Source organism: Diadema setosum, chromosome 12, assembly GCF_964275005.1.
Source record: "Diadema setosum chromosome 12, eeDiaSeto1, whole genome shotgun sequence".
In the NCBI taxonomy this organism is placed as follows: domain Eukaryota; kingdom Metazoa; phylum Echinodermata; class Echinoidea; order Diadematoida; family Diadematidae; genus Diadema; species Diadema setosum.
In genome coordinates, this window is record NC_092696.1 from 16,251,426 (window position 1) to 16,274,088 (window position 22,663).

Below are 22,663 nucleotides of genomic sequence, written 5' to 3' on the forward strand. Positions count from 1 at the left end.
ATTCCTGTGTTTTGCTGGCATGTATGTTTCCTTGGATTTTTTTTTTTTTTAAATTCTGTTTTTTTTTAAATCTGTGAATGGCTAGTCTCAAAATTGTGCTCCATTTATCAGAAAATTTGAATTACTGAAATCATTAACTTCTTCTTTTTGTTTTTTCTTTACTGAAGGTTTAGAAAGTAATCAATGTTTCTGTTTCTCTATTAATGAAAAGTATACAGCATCTACCCAGCAAAAAGCTGCTGTTCATACCATTACATTGTTCAAAATTTCATCAGGAGTTTCATGTTACCACAAAACCTAAACGCCAAAATAATCCAACTTGACATTGTGGTGAGGAAAAGCAGGACTTCAATCTATTCTCTTCACTGTTCCCCATGCCCTGTTCACACCATGGAGTTAAGCATATCTTGTTTTTATTCAAGGTCTCACCAGGCACAATGTAGCAATCCTTTAATTATGAACAATCTTTTTTTTTTTTTTTTTTTTTTAAATTACTACAAGTAGTATTATTCCTTGTGTGGTTCAAGATCAATATCGGAGCTATATTTACACGAATGTGTTTTGTCTCTTAATAATGTGTAACATTTTTGTGATTGTATATAAAAACACTACTTTATGACCAATGTTGTACAGTGTACATCCTAATAACCTTATTTATTAATCATAGCAGTGTTTGCAAATGATGAGAAATGGCAGTTTGTTGTTTGTTTGTTTTTTAAAGGGGAAATGAGAATGGTGCAGTGATATTGCAGGGAGTGAGGGCAGTCTTGATTTCTTTTGTTGTTGTGTGGACATTTTGAAAGCAAGCAAGATTGTAAAAGTTATCAGATGTATGTATTTTTCAAAACAAAATTACACAGAAGAGCAAAGATGTGATCAGTTTGTATTGTGTTTTCATTTTGTTTCATGTGTGGATTACGTTTCTTGCCATGCGCATTTAACATGAAGGTAACACACACACACACACACACACACACACACACACACATACAGCTATCATCCTCTATAAACTAAAATAAAACCACAGAATTAAACCAGAACAAGATAGTCTGAAGGCTATTAATATGATGCCCAAACACAATAACCACTTCATAACAGCAGAACAGACAATATAAAAGAAATTGCCTTTTTGTTTATTCTTTTTTATTTAATTGAAGTACGGTTGTACATATACAAAGAAAGCATTCACTGGTAGGTACTGTAATAACTTTTCTGTGTAAATGCAATGTTCATATTCACACATGATGCTTTGAGTTTAAATGTGTGTACTGTAGGTTAAAGGGTGTGTACAGTTCTAGTCGAGGTGAGGATTTAGCTTTTAACATTTTGCGAGATATTCAGAAACCACACTGAGTTGTCAAAGAGCATGCAATTCTAAGGGATATCAAAAGTTTATTTGATGAAAATCGGTTTTGAAGTGGCCGAGATATCCAAACACAAGGTGAAACAAAGAGATCCTAATAAAGCTGTGGCCTGTAGTCTTTTATTATTATCACTTTTTTGGATATCTCGGCCATTTGAAAACCAATTTTCATCAAATAAACATTGAATCCTTAAAATTACATGCTCTTTCATATTTCATAAGAGGTTTCTCATTATCTCACTTAGGAATGTAAAAAACATGAATCCCCACCTCAACCAATACTGTACAGCCCCTTTAAGGTTTGTTTGATTCCAGTAACCATGAATTATAATATACAGATATAGACTGCTTTTTGGGGCATGGTTAATATCATTGCCCTGAGAGATCTCAACTTCATGCTATGATGCGAGGAGATTGCTCCGACAGTCACAGCATGGAGTTGAAATCCTGAGAGACATTAACATAGGGCCTATGTATCAACCATGCCCCAAATGAAAGCAGTCTATATCTGTTATACATACTGAACAAAAGTAATATGAAATCTAATTTGGTCAATCGCGATTGCACCAGCCAGTTTACACATTGTGATCATGCTCTATTAACACAGTCTATCCATGACTAATACCAACTGTCAAAGCGGTACCAACATCTTTTCAACAGTTACAATGTATTAGAGTCAAAAGTGAAGAGGGTATAAAGGGTCTTTAAGAAATCAAAAGGGGACTGTAAAACACACCTAATGATAATCAGACTGTCCTACAAAAAAAAAAGAATTAGAAAAAAAAATGTTCTAGAAAAAACTGCTAAAAACACAATTTCCCATTCCTTTTATGATTGATCCCAAACTTTACCAGAATGTAGATGAAGTTTTGCTCTTTCAGAAAACATGAAAAACTCGAGATTGACTAGGTTGACCCATCTCACCAATTTTAAGTCCTGACATAAAATCAGTGCGTGCTACTTTTTGTTGGTTTTGTGATGCACGTCACATACGATGATGTGTGTACCTGTATAGCCACATCCAAGAACTTGAGTAAATTGCTTGTGGGATATTCGTGAATCAGCAGTGTGATGTCCCCTGGAGAATGATTATGGGGGTTACCCATCTCCATGGCAACAGAAAGTAACCAATGCTACATAACCCTCACTCTAAGAGAGTGATAAAAGCCTCATCTTCTTGTTACTGGCATTATCAGAAATGCATTTACACCTTGTACACCACTGATACTGCCACCCACAATTCAAGATGCTTCGAGCTGCATCGTAGTGACTTAAATCCCTTGTGTGATCTTCAGCACTGTCCAACATGTGACTTGGAGAGGTGCTCAAACATGATGAACATGATTCCAGCAATGTAGCCAAGGTGTTGACACACTGCTTGCATGGAGGTCCCAGAGGTTTTCCAGAATGGTTTACATAGTCCCACATACTGGCTTTAGTGTTTGTTATGATTGTCCATACCTCACTGCCCCCAGAGCCTCGTGCTCCAAGATTGAAGACAGTACAACTGACGTCTTCAAGGCTGAGCCATGAATCTAGAAAAAAAAAAGGATATATGAAGAAACTTTAAAACTTCAGGGTAAAAAATATCTAATATTATTTTGTTATTTAACACAAGTTCGCCAAGAGTTTTCTCTCTCCCCCCCCCCCCCCCCCCCCATCTATAGTCTCAAGTCTCATCTCTCCTCAACTCACATTTCCTTCGGGATTATTTATCCTTTCTCCGTTTGTTTCTGCATTCCATAGTCCACATTGTTCACCAACTTCGTTCTTCTCTTTGGTTTCATGAATCTTCACTTCTCTCTCCTATCTCCATGATTTTCCAACCTTCAACTCCTCCCTCTTTCCCTTCCCTTCTATTTCATCTTTCTCCTAATGATTTCTGAGCATCTTACTCGATTCTCACTCTATCCTTCCTTACCACTCTCTCTGTTCCCTTTTCTACTGTCTCCACTAGCGCAACTTCAACTTCCAGCCCATTACTCTCCTCCACTCTCCAAAATTAGTTCGTTCTCAACGGGTTAATGCCATCTGCTGCTTCTTGGTGTATACACACCTTTACAGTGGAATCTCACTATTAAAAGTTTGGATATACACTGTAGCAAAATCCTCTTTAACAAGGTGACTTTGCAAGTCCCAACTCTTCATATCTCCTTGTTTTGCACACTGATTGAGTGAGAAACTTGATATAACAAGACTGTTGTCATGGTTTTGAGGTTGTTGTTATAAATGGAAAATTGGGACCACAGAATTCACCTTGTTAAAAGACATGTATACAGGTGACTCCCATTAAAACGAAGTCCTCGGGACCAGCAGTTTTTTTTTTTTTTGATATATCAAAATTTTTTTATACTCAAACAAATAATGTGTATAAAGATACAGTGTATCTACATGATAATTTTGGGCCCTGAATTTTACTTCATTGTAGCCTACATTTTGTTATAACCGTATTCATTATAACGGGAGTGCACTGTACCTCTTGTAAAGAGAGCAGCTTGTTATACAGGGGTCTACCTGTACAAACATTCACAGAAGCTTATACCTGTACATGTACAGGTAAAATCTCACGGCATGTGGTTATGCATCCCAAAATTTGCATCATAATCTGGGAAATGCATGCAGTGTTTTGACACTACAGGCAAAATCCAGAGGACTCTAAATTTACATAGCAGTGGCAGTCACTCGTACCGTGTGAACAAATTTGCGCCGTCGGCTCTGTGCTGCACTCTCCCTGGGGTTTGCCGGGTAGCGGATCTTCAGCCGTCGGCTCACGTAATCCGTGCAGCTGCACACACTCCCCGCCTGCAATGGGATCAGACAGTTTGTAGTTATGGCCATTATTGGATATATCATTATCATTATTATATGTGACCCTGCATCACAAAACCAACAAAAAGTCGCCAGATATGGATTTTTAAGGGCAGATTCTGAAAGAGCAGACTCTAAGCTTTACAATGGTGTATGGCTCAATTGAAATGGACTCTCCTAACCTATCTAAATACTGGAAAGAAATCACACACTCTGGAAAAGTGTGAACCGAGAAAGCACAGGGTCTATCTGTCTATTCAAGGCTTAATCTTTACCATACCGTGCTAGCTGTGTGATGAATGGGACAAAAACAAAAAAACAAAAACAGGACATAAACCACTGGAGCAACAACAATGAAGGAATTATCAGATTAAGTTGAAATTGAGCATGCTCTATGAACACATAGTTTCCATGATTAATTCCAACTTTCAAAGCAGTAGCATTATGCCTTCAAAAGTTATCAGACTTGAAAGTGAAGAGTGTACAAAGGATTATCAAGAAATGAAAAGGGGCCTCTATAAAGACATCTCACTACTCGTACAAAAAACAGGGTTGTAGAAAAACTGCTGAAAATGCACTTTTCCATTCATTTTATGATCCCAAACTTAAAAATGATGTAGAAGAAGGGTAGCTCATTCAGAAAATATGAAAAACTTGATATTGACTTGGTTGACCAGTTTCACCTTTCTTGAGTCCTCACTTAAAATCAAGGGGTGCGACTTTTTGTTCATTTTGTGGTGCATGGTCACATAATCGCCATGATGAAAATGTGGTGTTAGGTAAGACATTTGGAAAGATATTGCCCACTTACACTTGAACACAAAGAAGGACACTATGGTGACCTGGTCATCATTAGCTTTAAAATTGCTATACTATTTTTACTACAACAAGCACTGTCATCACCATTATCATCTTCTTCATCATTGTCATCACTGCCATTACCATTATCATTGTCATTATTATTATTATCACCATCATCATCATCATCATCATCAATGATCATCATTTCCACAATCATCATTTGTGACTCATCATCACCATCATCAAACTGTGGCATTGCTGTTGTTACCAGACAGGTGTAATACCCTAATGTGCTAAATGTATGCGAACTAAAACCCTGCTAACACTAATTTTCATATTGTTTTATTTTTAGTTTTTGACGGCATTGATTCAATTGCATATGATTCAAAATTTACTCAATTTTTAACCAAAACACTATATTAAATATCTTTAAAAAAAATAAATAAAAAAATTTGCATTTAGCAAAGAGTTAGCATCAATAGTTGATTGTTGGTATACATTTGTAGTGGTTAGATCTTTATGCGAGATGTTGGTTTGCAAAGCTTACACCGAGGGCAATAAGACATTTGATGATGACAAGTGAAATGAGCTTTTTACCCACAGAAGACTAATCCCGAGTATGCTCAGGCAGGTGTCTATGGGAAATCTGCGTTACAGCAAAACCACTTTGTTCTCAACGGGTTAACAAACAAATGGCAGTGCATCCAGAGGAGTTTACACTTCAGCAAGCAGCTCTGTAGGATATGTACTCACTTCAACGTAGTCTCCTTCACTGGGTATCCAGACCTGGAACACTTGCTTTCTGTGCATGCTTGGCAGTAACCTTGCACCACAGACATCCACAATCCTTTGGGGGGGGGGGGAAGAAAAGACAGAATAAATCAACTTTAATTACACTACAGCTGTAGGTACATACAATATCAAAGTATGTGTGACTTGATCACGAGGTATCCATTTTTATATTCACCTGTCAGACACAGAAGATTTATACATAAGCGGCAAAATCAGATTCAACACAGGAATGATCAAACAAATGAGATGAGAGGCAACGATTTCCCCAAATCAAACATAAGCCTCAAAATGTGTTATAGAAAGTCCAGTGTAGAAATGAGAGTTGATACACCACTGAATGACCTCTCTCAACATGTCATGATGGTATTGCTAGAAAAGGGCAAGACCCAACCTCATCCCATTTTATGAAGTAGTACTGTATACGCCATATATTTACCTAGTTTAATTCTTCATGAATCGGGACTTCCCAACAATTTCGCAGGTGGTTGAATCCACGCTTGAGGAGTACAGTACTGAACGGAGAAATGTATGCCTTCACATTACCTTCAAATGTTGGGATCAGAGTTGATATTTTCATGCGTTTTTAAAGGCACCGCAAACCCAAAGAGCAATGTGGACTGGGTGAAAGCAGCAACATTAATAGAACACATCAGTGAAAGTTTGAGGAAAATCGGACAATCGATGAAAAAGTTATGAATTTTCAAAATTTTGGTTTTGGAACCGCTGGATGAGGAGACTACAAGAGGTTATGACGTATGAGAGGACAACAATATAAAGAAAATATAAAGAAAGTTCTATAAAAAAAATCACTTTTCTAGCATTATGAAAAAGCACTTGACTAGCCGCTTTCAGAAAGCAGGGGGAATAATATTGCTACTCATAACATATGTCAGTATCAAGTTGATGAAATTTGTAATTTTCATCAAAAAGGATTTTTTGTGGAATTCTCTTTATATTTTCTTTAAATTGTTGTCCACTCATACGGCATAACGTCTAGTAGTCTCCTCATCCAGCGGTTCCAACACCAAAACTTTAAAAATTCATAACTCTCGCATCAATTGTCCAATTTCCCTCAAACTTTCACTGATGTGTTCTACTGATGTTGCTGCTTTCACTCAATCCACATTGCTCTTTGGGTTTGTGTTCCCTTTAAATTCACAAATAGCACCTGATTCGCGAAGTTCGTGAATATAAAAACACAAAATATTCGGCATATACAGTATCCCTTGAATGGCTGGCTTGTTGTCATTGGTTATTATATTTTTAGCAATACAAAAGAGAGAGAACTTGGTACCTCAAGGGTTGTGGCTATTCTTGAAACAAAATTACACATATCCAATAAGTGTCACAATTATGACCGTTTTCTGGTGTCATCTCAAGGCTTAGAAAAATACCAAAACCAAAAACTTTATCTCACGTACAAAGGTAACACACAGAAATCATGTAAGGGCTCAACACTATTGGTTCATGCACAGGCTGTTGAAGTTTAATTCTGTGTCTACCTAAAGGGCACGCCAAAGTCGGTGAAAGATCGCCGAAGACTCTGGACATACTGCGAGAAGACTGCACTACTCGATGATTCAGATCCCTCACACAGACCAAACATCTCCACCTGGTTTACAATGGAATAATGATAACACAGTGGAATCTTGTTATGAAGAGGTTAGATATAAAACAATCCCCTCAAAACAAGTTGATTTTGTAGGTCTGAACTCTTTCTTTGTTTCTGTACCTTAATATAGTGAGAAACCCTGACATAACAAGGCAATTTTCATCCCATGGTTTTAGGTCCTCCTTTTAACAAGGCTCCCCTGTAACATAAAAGAAAATCATGTACACAACTACCCAGTCATTGGAAAGGATTAAAGATTCCCAAGACATCCCAAAAGTACAATACTCCTTTTGACTGCCAAAATGCATATGCCATGACATTCATACAAGAAAGAATTTTCTACCAAGTATGTGCAAAAGTTTTGTGGGTAGAAAGCCACATCACTGCACGGAAAAATCTGAGTCTATTAGGGTCTATATACTTTGCCTTCTATGCTCCATGCATATTTCAATCAAAAGCATAATATGATAAACTATCTGGATCTAGTTTCTACTGCTTTGGTCTTGAGTGAGGCTAATTCACATGACCTACAGCAACAAGCAGAGAGATTGTCAACAGATAGAGGCAGAAAGAGACAGACAGAGGCAGAGAGGGAGATATGTTTCAGCCTTCTTTAATGTCTGCTGCATTTATCAAGGCCTTTGGAAGTGCTCACCTGTGATTGTTGGAACTGGTGATGTAGACCACTGAAGGTTAGAGACTCTGTAGATTGGATGAAAGGATGAATCAGTGCCTTTTATTAATATCACTTTGTTTTACTTTGTTTTTGGATATCTCTGCCACTTCAAAACCGATTTTCATTAAATAAACTTTGAAGTCCTCTTAAAATTGTACGCTCTTTAATATTTCATATTAACCCGTCGAGGACGAGTCCCGTGTATACTCGGGCAAGCAAGCTTCTATGGGAAATGCGTGTTGTAGCAAAATCAAACCGTTCTCAGTGGGTTTAAGTGGTTTCTTAGTATCTTGAAAAAAAAGTTAAAAGCTCAATCCTCATCTTAGCCAAAACTATATCATCCATTTAATGATTGATGACAAAATGATCATTTCTCAAGCAAATTCCCTAGGACTTTAATGGGTTCAAACAAGCAAAAGAATATCTTATGTTAAAAAATTCCAGACTTTTCACAGTAAAGGATTTCGGGTAAATTATGGCGTACCTTCTGATGGGTCGTAAGTTCTTCCTACTGCGAAACACCTAGTGAAAAGAAACACACAAATACAGAATCAAATATGTACAACAAAATGAAATTTATCTCATTGGCATTTGCTCCTCTAACAACTTCCAAGATATCTTTGGCTGACGTGCTGTTTAATGAATCACAGACATACTGGTAGTAAGATTTGTAGATAACATTTTGATGGGCTTAATGTGATGACAGCATTTCATATATCTTTTTGTCATTCAAACTTTTGTTGCTTTGTTACTACTGTCCAGTGATGTGTCACTATTGAGACCCTAGTAAAGTCAACAAACATCTTGAGGTTATGATATCATTACACTTTCAATACACTATGCTCTCTAATGATATTCAATTCTTGAGTGTGAACACAGCATTCGTGATATGCATTGTGATGCAAAAATCGGTCCAGCTTCATGATGCACAGTAAAAAGTGGACACGCAACACATTCTTCCAAAGTCTGGTAAAGTGGTTTCAGATATGATATTTTTGTGACAGACCATGCAGATGTCCTACATTTTCCTATCTGGCACCGTATTTCTGTGCAATGCTATGTCCCACTTGTACATGGTAATAATGGGAGATTGCTGCTTTACAGCAGCTGATCTCTTTAATACATGATCCTAAAAGATAATGAACACTCCTGAAAAAAAAGTCACATTAGGAAAGGACATCGACTGTAACAATACTTTTGTTGGCTCAATTCATCCCACATTTATTTATTTATTTATTTATTTATTTTTTTTACATCTCCTTACTGCTCTTTTCAGACATTCACTTCAACGATTTATAGCCAAGATGTTCACCAGTTGTCTAATCAGATAATACCATCATTACATCATCATTACTGTTACAGTATAGTGACAAATCAATACAAAGGTTGACCTACCTTTGTGGCAAGTCTGACGTCTCAAGCACAGTCATCATGTAATAGGCTTTTAACAGAGAGAAAAGATAAAAGGGTGAGCTAGTTTGTAAGAGAAACAACCAGAAGTTTGTCACATGACAAGTTTTCAAACTACATATTTTTTATGCTGAAATATTACATCCATACTGGTCTTGCAAATTTAAAGCTGAAATATTTCGCTGTTGTTGGCTTCAAATCTTTTAGAACATAACAAGGAACTAGACTATTGTTTAGCTATTGAAGAGAGAGAAATTACAGTACTGTTGTAAGTCTTCATTTTCATTAATTATAGTGGAGAATTTATGTACTTACAAATCTATGCCACTCTTTTCTTGGGGGGGGGGGGGGTACAGCCATATACATTACATATTATTGCCTTGTGTCATTAAGCATACATGTTACGATTTTGTTATTTTTTTTTTTGTTGTTTTTTTGTTCGATAAACAGTGAAAGAAAAAAGTTGTCATACAAGCTATATGTCACAATTCAAGCATATGCATCATTTGTTTGCATGTTTCAAAAGTCTTCATATTTGTAAGGATGTCTGTATTGACATTTTCATCCAAGTCTTTCAATTTATTGAAGATCTTTTGCTTACTTTTAGTTTTTAAGAGGCCTCCAATATCTGGAGCAGTTTGCATCAAGATTTATTACTTTATGAGGATGTAAACACTGAGTAAAATTTACTCACCATAAAACCCCACAGCGGCCGTCCCTGACAGGTGCATAATGTTCTCACTCGTTTCTATGGCATATGTCTGTAGGGGAGAATCATGACAGGTGAAATCATGCGTTTCTTATAAAGTAAAGTAAATACAAAACTCAGTTCATAGGCCAAAAATGGTGACAATGTTGAGCTGTGTTACTATATACAGCTATTAGTCATAAAGACATGTGATATCTTAAGTGTAAATTGTGTGATTTTCTTATTATTATTATCATTCAAATTACGTAGAAGAAGAGCAAGATTTTTATATTGAACTGTTTGAATGATCATTTCCAGTGATAACATTAAACAATTTCAGCAAGTCCTTGCAGTATTGGTTTGTTTTGAGGTGTTTTGTGAAGGTGTGTGTGTCTGTGAGGTTTTTGTTGTTTTAGTTGTTTTGGTTGTTTATTTGTTTGTTTGCTTCTTTTCTTTAGAGACTGAATGCTTTGTTTCTTTTTACTTCTTCATTATTTTTTTTGTATGTTATTGGAGCCATCATTTAATAAAATCACAATTGTGTGTGATGAGCTGAACTGTGATGCTTATCTGCAGTAGCTTCCTTTGCCCCCCCCCCCCCCCAAAAAAAAACAAACAAACAAACAAACAACAACAACAACAACAAAAATTTGATACAGGAATTGTCATCACCTTGGACTGATGGATTGTGACTCACAATATTTTCCTTGACAAGTTGTCACAGGATGCTAAGGTATCACAACTTATGCCAAACAGAAGACAACAGTGATAACAAATGAAAGCAAATACACACCAAGGGGAACACAAGTTTGGGTGCATGATATGATAATCCGTAAATACAACGAATGTCCACAGAGCGCTGTTAAAAGCTATTCATCTTACTACAAATGGTTCATCTCACCTGATCAACATTTTCTGGACTCATTCCGAGAGCTTCCTGCAAAGACAGCAAATCAAGAGGGTGGGACAATGAAAATGGAACACTTGTGTAAAAGGGAGGCGTAACGATCAAGCGTAAGAGACCATAGATTTTTTTGTATCAACTCCACACACAGTCATTCTAACTATAGTCTACAATATACATAGAGCAAACTCATGATAAAGATGTTACTATTTTCATTTTTCATTTCATTTATTTCCAATGCAGTGCTTTAAATGTTGCACAATTTTTGTGGATCAATATATTGCACTAGCTCATTTTTGCGAGTCATATATTGGATATGTATAATATACATGTATGTAATAGTTCGAAAGAAACATACTGTAGATGTATCTTTCCCTAGTGCTGTACTTTCAATGATTCATCAAATGCTTGCAGCATATCTTTCCTTCCTGTTTATCATGATGTGATGATCATGAAGTAAGTATCAATGGCACATTATGACAGAGATATCATCCATTGACAAAAAAGGGCCTGGGGAAAAACATTCAAAGCTACAGTATCCAGTTTGCACAGTTAATTCAGTGACGTTAGATACATTCAAATGTTTCATCTACAGCGTGATTCGAATGATTTAAATACTGCATTTCACTATTACCCGAAGACAGAATAACCGAACGCAAAATATGGCAAAGTCTCAATTGAAATTGGACATAAAAAAAAGAAAGTCATGGAAATGTTTAAATTCTTCACATTTACACAAAATTTCCATTCCCCATATTTATATGCAACTTTATGCAAATTAGAGGAGAGATTACTGCCTCAAAAGACTCCAATTGCATAATACTTGAAAAGATCACAAATTAATTCCTTGTCAACACTCATCTACCAAGTCATCAGTGCTACAATAGTGCAATGTCTGGAATAATATCACAAGGAGATTACAGATATTGCTGTTCTGGGAAAATGTGTGAAACTCTTACATTCCATAGTCCATAGCAGTCTTAATTCTTTTCAAAGCCAAACAAAACTTTCACTCCTCTGCTCTTTTGATACAACTCTCTACTTTCTCAAGGTAACCTTGTAAAGGGGAGCTGGTTTTTTTTACTGAGTGATACAGCCTTGCAGTCTACACTATGTGGTCACTCAGACTTGTTTTCTTCAGGCGGCTGTTTTAAAACGACATGCCATAGCCAATGTTTACTTGAATCACATTCAAGTCTGTCTTTGTTGACACAGGATTTGTCAAGCTCGTAAACAGATGTGAGATGACTGGAGAATGCATGAACAGAGGCTTTTCTACAACCAGTTTGAATAGCAAACAAAATATGCACACTCATAAAAAAGCAGTACACTTGAAGTAGACTTTGCCTGGCATAACAAAAAAAAAAATAATAATAATTCCGCTATAACATGCAAGACGATTGCTTACTCAACAGTTTATTTTTGTAAATAAAGTGGAGGGAAAACCCTTTGCAGGAAAGAGAGCTGAACACATGTACTGTAAAACAAGGAATGTTCGCGTGCATTGACATTTTGCAAATTATGCGAGATCCACGATTCGCGAAATTAAAATGCACACAAAAGTTCTTGTCTAAACTATATATGCATTGAATTGCAATTCGCGAAAATTTCATACTGCAAAAAATGCCATTGGCTCCAATTCGCGAAAGTTTCATGCCGTGCATATATCATGTTTTACAGTAATTCGCCAATTTACTACTCACAAGGGCAACTGGCTTGTACATGTCTGGCAGGGAGAACCTTGAGAAGCCCTCGTTGCTGAGCTGTCTGGAGACAAGGGAGACCAGGTCCATCTCTCTCAAGACCAGGTCTCCCTCAGTGTAGGCATAGCCTTTGTGGACCAGCGGGTGACTGGTGGCACAAAAAAACAACAACAACTAAACAAACAAACCTGACTTTTGACAACTGTGAATGGCTGAAATGAAGGTGACACTACCAGCAATGTTTGGTATTATACTGGACTGTCCCAGTAATGAATGTTCTAATTCACAATAATACAATGACTTGAGATGACTTGTTAAGACTTCAAGGCATAATTTCCCATTTGCAGATGAAATAAAAACCCAGCATTAGTGCTTCAAAATAGTTATGAAATGTGAGTTAGGGACAGAAACACCAATGTACAAATCTGAATTTGTATAATCAATGTTAGTATTGTCAAATATTCAAAATGTGAATAATGGTTATAACAAAAATGTTTCCAGACTAAACCGTCTACAGTTACGGTTTATTGAGAAAAATAGTGATATCTCCTTAAATTTTAAGCTTTATTGCAAAATTCCTATATGGTAGGAAGTTTTGTGATACAACTGACCTACATGTACATATATGCATCAAATGTGATATCTTGAAAAGTTTTCAAATCACTGCTCCCAATGGAAAACAAGACTTTTAAGACAGGATGCAATGAAACTGGCACGTGTAGTAGTTCATCAATATCTTACAGTGTATATAACATACATTCATTGCTCATCATGTTCTCATGTTCTTTGGCTATAAGAGAAGACTGTGCACTTTTTGTCAATCTTGCAAAAACTCTACATTGAACAGCCAAACAGTCATAAAAGCACTTGACATGTAACTGATTTTTTTCCCCCAATGATTTTAACTGACACAGTAAAAGGTTTATTTTTTTAGAGGTGATCTGAGTTACTATCAGCAATACAGCACAGTTTATTGCCATGTTCTTCATATGTTAATATGTATAGATAACAGCAGCACTTTGCTTACAAATACCCAAACATCAAACACGAACATTTTGCTAAATGATAGAAAATACTGAAACACAGGAAACTCGTGTCAGAAAACGTAATTAATTGACTCCAGGAAATATGAAGACCTGGGCCCGTTTTATCAAAACTTATATCGATAATAAACTTCCTTTAAATACCACACAAACTGCCATAGACTTATCATAGAAATCAACTATAAAATCAATTATAACTCTTCATAAAATAGGGCCCTTGTTTTAAGACCTAGTTCAAATGCAATGTACAAACACTGATTTGCTCATATCTGTGTACAAACTATCCATGCATACCAGATGCATACTCACTGTGAGGAAACACCACTGTGCTTTATGTCATCACTTGATGCGTGCCTCAGTTCACCTCCTACTGTTTCGATCACTCTGTCCTCACTCCCACGTGGCTAGGTAGAAAAAAAAATAGAAAGGAAACAGTATCCAATGACACTTTGTGCAATAAGAATGAATTCATGAATAAATGATGAGTAGATGGACAGATCAAAGGAGGAATAACTGAATAGATGAAGAAATACATAAATGAACACATGAATGAGTGAATAAATAAATGAATGGATAAGTGGATGAATGTCTAAATATGGAATAAATGAATATCATTTAAAAGGAATGAATAAATGATTGAACAATGAATGAATGAATGAATAAATGAAAGAGAAAATATTATCAAAATGAATGAATGAATGAATGAATGAATGAATGAATCAATGAATGAATGAATCAATCAATCAATCAATCAATCAATCAATCAATCAACCAACCAACCATCCAACCATCCAACCAACCAAAAAACCAACCAACCAATCAATCAATCACTCACTCACTCACTCACTCACTCACTCACTCAATCAATCAATCAATCAATCAATCAATCAATCAATCAATCAATCAATCAATCAATCAATCAATCAATCAATCAATCAATCAATCAATCAATTGATTAATTAATCAATCAATCAATCACCTAACCAATCCATCAATCATCAGAGAGAACTACTGGTACTATGCTTGAGAATCACCATGTCTTCAACAGATTGGAACTCACAACATCGGGGTGGAGGTGGTTTGGCAGGGCCAGGGCAAGCGGGTAAAGGCTGTTCATCAGGTCAGACAGGGAGCTCTGCAGATGAAAAAAAAAAAGACAATTTGTTGAACATTTCACAAGAATAGTGATTATTTGGACATCCCTGTATCAGTTTTAAATATGAAAAGTTAATAAGTTTTATCATTACAACAAGCCGGGATACAGTTGTTGGCATAATTGGTATTAGTATGGAAGAGAAATCTCTGAAGGGCTCTCATACAAAGTGCTAGATAATATGATGGATGGGCACTTGAACACGTGGGTACTTAACAAATTTGGCTTTGTTAAGTAGTTTCCATTAAACAGAGGGCACATCACAATATCAAGTTTGAAAGCTCCCAAAACAACTGTGCAAATGAAAGTCTGTACTAGAGCATGAAAGAACACTTAATAACATATTATGAAATTACCTTAAACGATGGCTTTTCCGTCTCCGAACACTGAAATGTTGTTTTAAAAAATGTACAACAAAGAGCAAAATATATAGGACCTGAAAATTTTCAAAAGCTTGCAAGTTGTGATTCCTTACACTTCTAAGAGGATGAGTTATCATGTATCCCATACGATTTTGCCTTACTTCTATATTTCACAGCATGGCTCCATGTGGTGAGCAAACCTATTACTGTATTAAAGTAGATATTTTTGCGTGACTAATTTTTCGCGCTAGGAAACATAAAAACTACGGGAACATAAGGCAAGCAAAAATATTTGTGTGCTTTTATTTTTGCGCTAGTTTCTCGTTGTGCGAAATGCGCGAAAATTTCAACACCGCGAAAATTTCCACTTTTACAGTATCACAGTAACTTGTAGTCTTACATTCAGACCCTTCAAGTCCTCTCTGAGTTGTCGTCCTTTGTGCTTGATCTCCTCTTTCTCCACTTGAGCAGCTCCTCTCTGTTTGAAAAAAAAAGAGAGGAAAATAATAAACATGTATATATACCAAATTGATACATTTTGAAATAAAACCCATTAAACAAGGATCAAGATTAGAATGGCTTTGAAGATTTGTAGTTTCACTCTGCTATACTACAGCAAGTAATCATAGTAAATTACGTACAGAGAAATGCTGTTATTACCAGTTCGTTGAGACTGGCAATTTTGCCTTGACAGAACCGGTACCTCCCTGTAAACGTACTAAAAAACAGATGAAAAAGTAGGATCACATCAAATTCACCTCATTAAAAGTAGTATCTCAATGTAAGTGAGCTCGTCTATAACAGGGTTTCCCTACATTATTCAGCAAGTTTTTAGTTTTTCTCAATGACAAAATTCATCCTTTCTATTTCTGTTCTTACAAATCTACCTGTTTGCTGAGCTCCTTTGCTCTCGAGTTGAGAGATTTTCTCTCCATCTCCATTGCCTTCTTCTGTTCTTCCAGCCGGCGGACATCTTGCCATAGGCTGAGCTACAAAATAAAACAGATTCCAAGAACAAATAGTGAAGATGAAAACTGAGAAATAGGATGGCAACAAAATGAAAACAAACAAACAAACCAAGAAATCACAATGTAAAATGGGTGAAAAACAGATTTTACAGAAACATCATGTCTTGGTCTTGGAAACGAAGAATAGAGTCGTATAGACCTGTTTCTATTTTGAACTTTTGAAAAGAGTACTGTGTTTTGCACTATTCTGCACTATTAAATGGCGTTCTTCTTCTACACCACATCAAATGGACCAGAAAGTGTAGTTTATAAACATCTAGAGTGCCACATTGCATGGATGAAATAACAAGATTTATATGAATGGAATATAGTTGTAGGTGCAAGTCAAATTACCGACATGATGTACAAAGTTACTGTTTCTTAAAATTAGAACCTCGAACAGCTCTTACACTAGGGACGGACACTCCTATAACACTAGACCGATATCTAGTGATAGTATGGTTGAGGGGTCTAGATATCGCGCACGAAAATTTGAAATGCTCTTATAATAGAAGTTATTCCATAATCGTACCTGAATTTCTCAATGAATATCACGAAAACGCTGAAAAATCACCTCCCAGAATCTCCTGATAATACGATGACGGAGTAGTGCGCTGTCGCCGTTTCTATGTCGGACTTTTTTTTATGCGTTCAATTTCTCGGGGTATGTAAAGATCGCGCAGCTGCCCTCTGTAGTTTCATGCGTGAAAGTGTCTGCCCCTCTGCGGCTGTAACGTGCTCCGGCTTTCGTAGAATATTTTTTCACTTTCCTAAATTTGTCCCTGTTAAGCAACAGCAGTTTTACCTAACTTGTGTATATTATTGTTAGTATTATTATATGTGTTATTATTATTGTTATTATTATTATTATTATTATATGTTATTACTATTATTATTATTATTATTATTATCATTATTACTATTATCACCATCACCATCATCGATCATCATAATCATCATCATCATTTTCATTATTATTATTATCACTTCCACCACCATCATCATTTTATCATTCTTATTATCATTATTTTTATCATTGATATTTTCATAATCGTTAATGATTTTCATTTATAAAGTTTTTTTTTTTACAATATTTCTAATCATTTTAACCAATAATATACATGTAATATAAAATGGAAAAAAGTAAAATATGAACATATATTTTGTGTGTGTGTGTGTGTGTGTGTGTGTTTGTGTGTGTGCTTACCCATTCGTCACCCTCTCATTTTCGTCACCCATTTGTCACACTCTCATCTAATTTGTTTTCTTCAGTATCATTATGGCCCTCCCCTGTCACAAATATATCACAAGTTAGCGCAAGAAATCACACGCAAATTCAAATTGAAATCACACTTCAACTTCGATAGACTGAAATATTTATTCCTTTGTAATATTATAATCGTTGTGTTAAAATTTGACTTAAAACAACATTTATTAACAGTATTTCAGCGTAGCTGGCAGCATACATTGTTCTTGTGTATGATGACGTCACGTGGTAAACGATCGATCGAACAAATTACGAATTCTATCCACTACGAACGAGACAAGCGAGACGACACGTCTAGGCTACAACATCCTTAGAACAGATTTTAAGGGAAGGTAGGTTTGTACAAGGTAAAAAATTGGAAATTTAGTGGAAAATTTGTTGGAAATCAAAATTTCTTACCTGCTTCCTTCTCATGTTGAGCGGTAAGTCAGGTATGTTTATTCCATGGGCGTATCGGCAAATTTTGCGCTTAGTCCTACGCGTAATATCGCTTGCTATACGCAGTTACGCTATGCGCGATCATTACGTCCCTGCGCGAGACCTAGTACCCTTACTATACTATTATTAGTAGCGATGCACTTCTACAGACATATTTTATATTTGCCTTCCTGCATTCATTACTACTATTCTCTCTTTCTCTCTTTCACTGAAAATCTCAATATCACCGTGTAGGCAGTTGTACAATTAGCAGATTAGGTGCCTACTTGTGTGTTTCACTGGCTCATTACCATTTGTGAAATATCAATTCCTGACATATTCCTGGCTTGTGCACTCTCCTCGAGTTGCGTTCGCTGATGCAAGAAGAGAACATCGAAGTCTAGCTCAGGTTTCAATACAAATGGGAAGTTTTCGCCTTCAGCCGGTGGCGTATAGAGTGCCGACGTTGAATACGAGACCGAATGATCGCATAAGAATGTTGTTCGTACAGCCAGTTGTGAAGTTGGCCGTCTGTTACTACAACAAGTCACTCCTGATGGTAGCAATGCCGGTGAGTCAGCAGCTGCCCCAGGCAAACGGAGCGTCGTATGTCCCCCGAACCTCCGGCGAACCTTACACCTAACGTGCCGTGAAACAGCCGCCGAGTTTGAAGAAGCAAAGTGCAGCTTTCGCAATCCCGTTCCCGAGAGAAAGAAATTCATGTGTCGGGATGAGAGCAAGCTATAAAGTCTTGTGCTTGATTCCATTGCTCTCACTGAGCTGCTTGAGTCTAAAAGAGGAATACAATAGAAAGTTTCAGCCAAGAAATCCTGACCACCGCCGCAGGTCTGCTGCTGCACCGACACACAGGTACACACTTGTTACACACGTACACGTACGTACGTATGTACGTGAACAGTATAATGAAATTGATACTACACTAGACTTCTACATTTTCCCCAATTATACGTAGGACAAAGGTCAAAATGTACCCAGCTAGCTCGGGACTGCAGACTCTTTGATAGACAGTAGTAGACAGTTGTCATACATGGGAGAAAAAATAGACACTGTCTTCTCGAACAATGATATATTTGGACTGAAAATCAGCATAATTTAAAATCGACAATCCTTATATACAATATTATGCAAAAAAAAAAAAAAAAAATTGACGCGAGCACAATCTTCTTGCATCACTTTAGTTATTGCACACACACAAACGACTAAGGTGTAGACTACGCCGAGGTACGGTGCGAGCGAGATCGAACGGCTGCGGCTGAGGCTGCGGTGCGGTGCCGTGGTACAGGTGAGCGTGCCTGCAAAGATCGTAGGTGCCTGATGATGAGCCCTGGATCGGCGATCGAGCGGCGCCATATGCGCCAGCACTAGGCAGCAGAGATGAGAGAGAGCGCGGGCACTCTAATACCGACCACAGACGACGGGCGCGGCATTCGGCAGGACAGTCAGGACAGGCAGGACAGGCAAGGTTTGGATCACGTATCCAATCCACGTGGCTCATTATTTTTACTGTACAAAACTTTATCTCAGTGCAGGTAATTTTACTAGTATAAACTTTACTTCTTCTCGTATTGCATGTTCGTATTAACTGCGGCAAAGTTTCGGTAAAAGTACTAAAAGATATAGGCCTAGGCCTAGGTTCCTAGGTCTAGACGCCTAGTTCACTCTAGGCCTGTAGGCCTAGGTCTACTAGTTCTTCTAACGTTATGTATGTGATTCTTTTGCTCACAAGCACTAACGTTAACAGTTAGAGTGTACATCAACAATACAACATGAACGACATGTTAGGTAGATCTATGCCTATAAAGTCGTCAGTGGGATTGCACATTGCGTGGTTGTGCGTGGTTTGTTCATTTGCAGCTTGTTCGTTCTCCATCTAACGTTATGTTTTTCGTGTTGTAAAAAATTGGTGTGCAGATCATGATCATCGTGATGATGACAAGAGCTAGTTGTTAAAGGTTCGACTATGCATTCCAATAGGGAGCAGAGCTTTGTTGCAGCGCGCGGACGCTTGAGACGATGCTTGAGCCGGACATTCTCCTCTCCCTGAGCTACGTCGTGCTGAAAAAGAAAGCATAAAAAGTAGCTTTAACGTTCGATTACACGTAGACGCAACCTTAAAAAAAAAAAAAAATGATGCCCCCATATGATAGGGGCATCACGTAGCTCTCTACTAGCTACGTCGCGTCGTGAACTGAGCGGACATAAAAATAGCCCAGAACGCGTAGTGAAAACTCGGGCGCACGAGATTTGGTAAAATTTAAATAGAATTTCTAGATCGACTTTGATACGTACACAATTCTGCGCATGCTCCAGACCAGATGTCCAGATTTTTTTTTCCCCTCTGAACATCCCTGTCGCAAAAAATAGGGAGCTTTTAGATTTGCAGCGCAGACGCTTCAGACGACGCTTGTGTGCTGGACTTTCGATCCTCTCCCCTAGTAGCTGCGTCGTGCTGAAAAATAGCTTTGGATTACATCGGGACGCAACGTAAAAAAATGAAATGGCGCGCCCTATCACTATGATCGGTACATGAAGTAGACTCTACCATCTCTACTGACTCTAGTTCTCCATGTTGCAAATTGTTTGGACGTAAAAATAGCCCAGAATGCATAGTGAAAAACTCAGACGACGCAAGCTAAAAATAAATCGACTTGACACGCACTTCTGCACATGCTCAGAACATGTCTTTTTCCTCTGAAAGTCTGAATGTCCCCGTCATGAAAATCTAAAGCTCCCTATTGTATTATTGCGCACTGCATGAGCAGTGTCACTTGATGTGGGCATGCATGGACCTGAGGTAGTGTTAGTATGGGCTACTGTTGCCACTATTTCGTAGGGGCCTATTTGACCAATGCTACTTAGTACTAGTACATGTACTACTACCAGCTGACTACCTTTACTGGTCAGTACTCGGTCTGCAAGAATCTTGTGACTTCAGCTGATTGAAGGAGACAGGCTTGAAGAAGATCCAGTCGAAGAAGAAGTTGAAGAAGAAGAAGAAGAAGAAGGAGGAGGAGGAGAAGATGATGTTGATGTACGTGGCACAATCTGTTCGAGACAAAAGTACAAATGAGTTTTTCAAGTTTCTGTGGCAGTCGGTGCAGCCACCTCTGCTGGATGAAAACTAAATTACTGTAGTGTAGAGGATACAGGCAGTTTGTGAGTCACGTATAAATCTAGCTACGTAGAGGTGTAGAACACCTTCAATGATATGTAAAGGAAATATAAGCAGAATTCAACATACTTTAATTTTTCTATAAAAAGGAAAGAATGCTTGATATACTTCTTTCAAATCAAAATTCAATGTTTAGCATCATCTGTTTATATATTGCCGAGGACATGTAACAAAATTAATGCAAATAGAGAACATCCATAATGGACAAGCTGTGGTTCAGTGGTAAAGCTACAATTGTACACCTGTGCTATAGAGTCTAGAGATACGCTCATTCAACATTTTCAACTACCAAGGTAAACTCTATGATTTGTATTTTCATCACCTTGTCTTCACTCAATCTCCTGTAGGTGCCTACAATGGATGGAGAGGAGATATTATCAAAACTCCCCAGAACGTGGCACGACCTCTTCACGAAAGAACAAGTTCCAGATCTTCTTCTGGGCTCCACAGAGATTGTGGAACGATCACTGTTGGGAGTGGGAAGTGACAATGGTTTCCATGGTAACGGAGTATCATCACATGACCGGCAACATTATCCAGATTGGATACAGTTGATCGACGCCCTTCTGGAGGAGGAAGTTTGTGCATCATCGAATAAAGAGACACATTCAGAAGGAAAGAGGTAGATACCAATGTTGCCAGCATCATTAACCCGTGCGATTGCAGTCATTTCAACCAGCTCTTATGTTTACTGTGCGTTTGTTGGTTGGCTGATATGTTGCTCACAGTAATATCCACACTTTGATCACCTTGACTTTGATCAAATCGATTAAAATCAACTCAATCATGGTATGATATACCCAGTAAATCAATAATGGGATCTGTGAACAGAACTTCAAAATTCTGTCAAAATCAGACTTGGAAAAACAGATAGTTATAACTGAAGTTCATGAAAAGTTTCACATGATTCCACCAAGAAGTCATTTTAATGGCAAGCATTATGCGCATTGAAGGTATTGTGGTGATGTCCTTGACACATCTCTCTCCAATTGGTTTGCACATAAAAATGCCAAGCCATGTCTTTGTTCAATAATTTTTCTACAATCTGATCATTTGAGCCACCCTTGTTAGGCTACTGCTACACAGCAAAACAATCCGATGAAAACAGCTATTTTCCCTTTTGATATGTGATGTCATAAAAAGGAGGTTAATTTTTATGTTTGTTTGTCTGTTCTTTCTCTCATACTTGCTTTCTGTATCTATCCCTGTCTATCTCTGTCTGTCTGTCTGTCTGTCTGTCATTCTCTCTCTCTCTCTCTGTCTGTGCAGTAAAAGAGCTCAGATATTTTGCTTGCCACTCCACATCAGACAAGTTCTTCTTGCAGTCATATCGCACCATGCTTTAGAAGTCCCTCTTCCATTGCTCCAGAAGTTGACGAGAGGCCTGCAGGACGCACAACTGACTGACCACTGGAGCCTCCATCACGTCCACAACCTTCAGAATTACGTGGCGACACACATCCC

At 37.5% G+C, this 22,663-nt stretch overlaps 1 protein-coding gene across 2 annotated transcripts; it reads right to left on the reverse strand.

The window, feature by feature from the left end:
• Positions 1-1,133: 1,133 nt before the first annotated feature.
• On the reverse strand, positions 1,134-18,794 carry LOC140235975 (serine--tRNA ligase-like). 2 transcript variants are annotated; one of them, XM_072315964.1, is made up of 15 exons: positions 18,318-18,794; positions 16,203-16,304; positions 15,716-15,793; positions 14,861-14,935; positions 14,110-14,204; positions 12,758-12,905; positions 11,052-11,087; positions 10,157-10,223; positions 9,448-9,493; positions 8,537-8,574; positions 8,032-8,078; positions 7,267-7,376; positions 5,726-5,819; positions 4,052-4,165; positions 1,134-2,898 (listed from the first exon to the last, which is right to left on the reverse strand). In XM_072315964.1, the coding sequence occupies exons 1-15, from the start codon at positions 18,771-18,773 to the stop codon at positions 2,809-2,811; spliced, it is 1,596 nt and encodes a 531-aa protein (XP_072172065.1). In that variant the 5' UTR covers positions 18,774-18,794; the 3' UTR covers positions 1,134-2,808. The 2 variants fall into 2 exon arrangements, 1 of the variants encoding a protein (XP_072172065.1); XR_011901726.1 differs by lacking the exon at positions 1,134-2,898 and adding an exon at positions 6,201-6,307 and having other exon boundaries at positions 4,125-4,165.
• Positions 18,795-22,663: the final 3,869 nt, after the last annotated feature.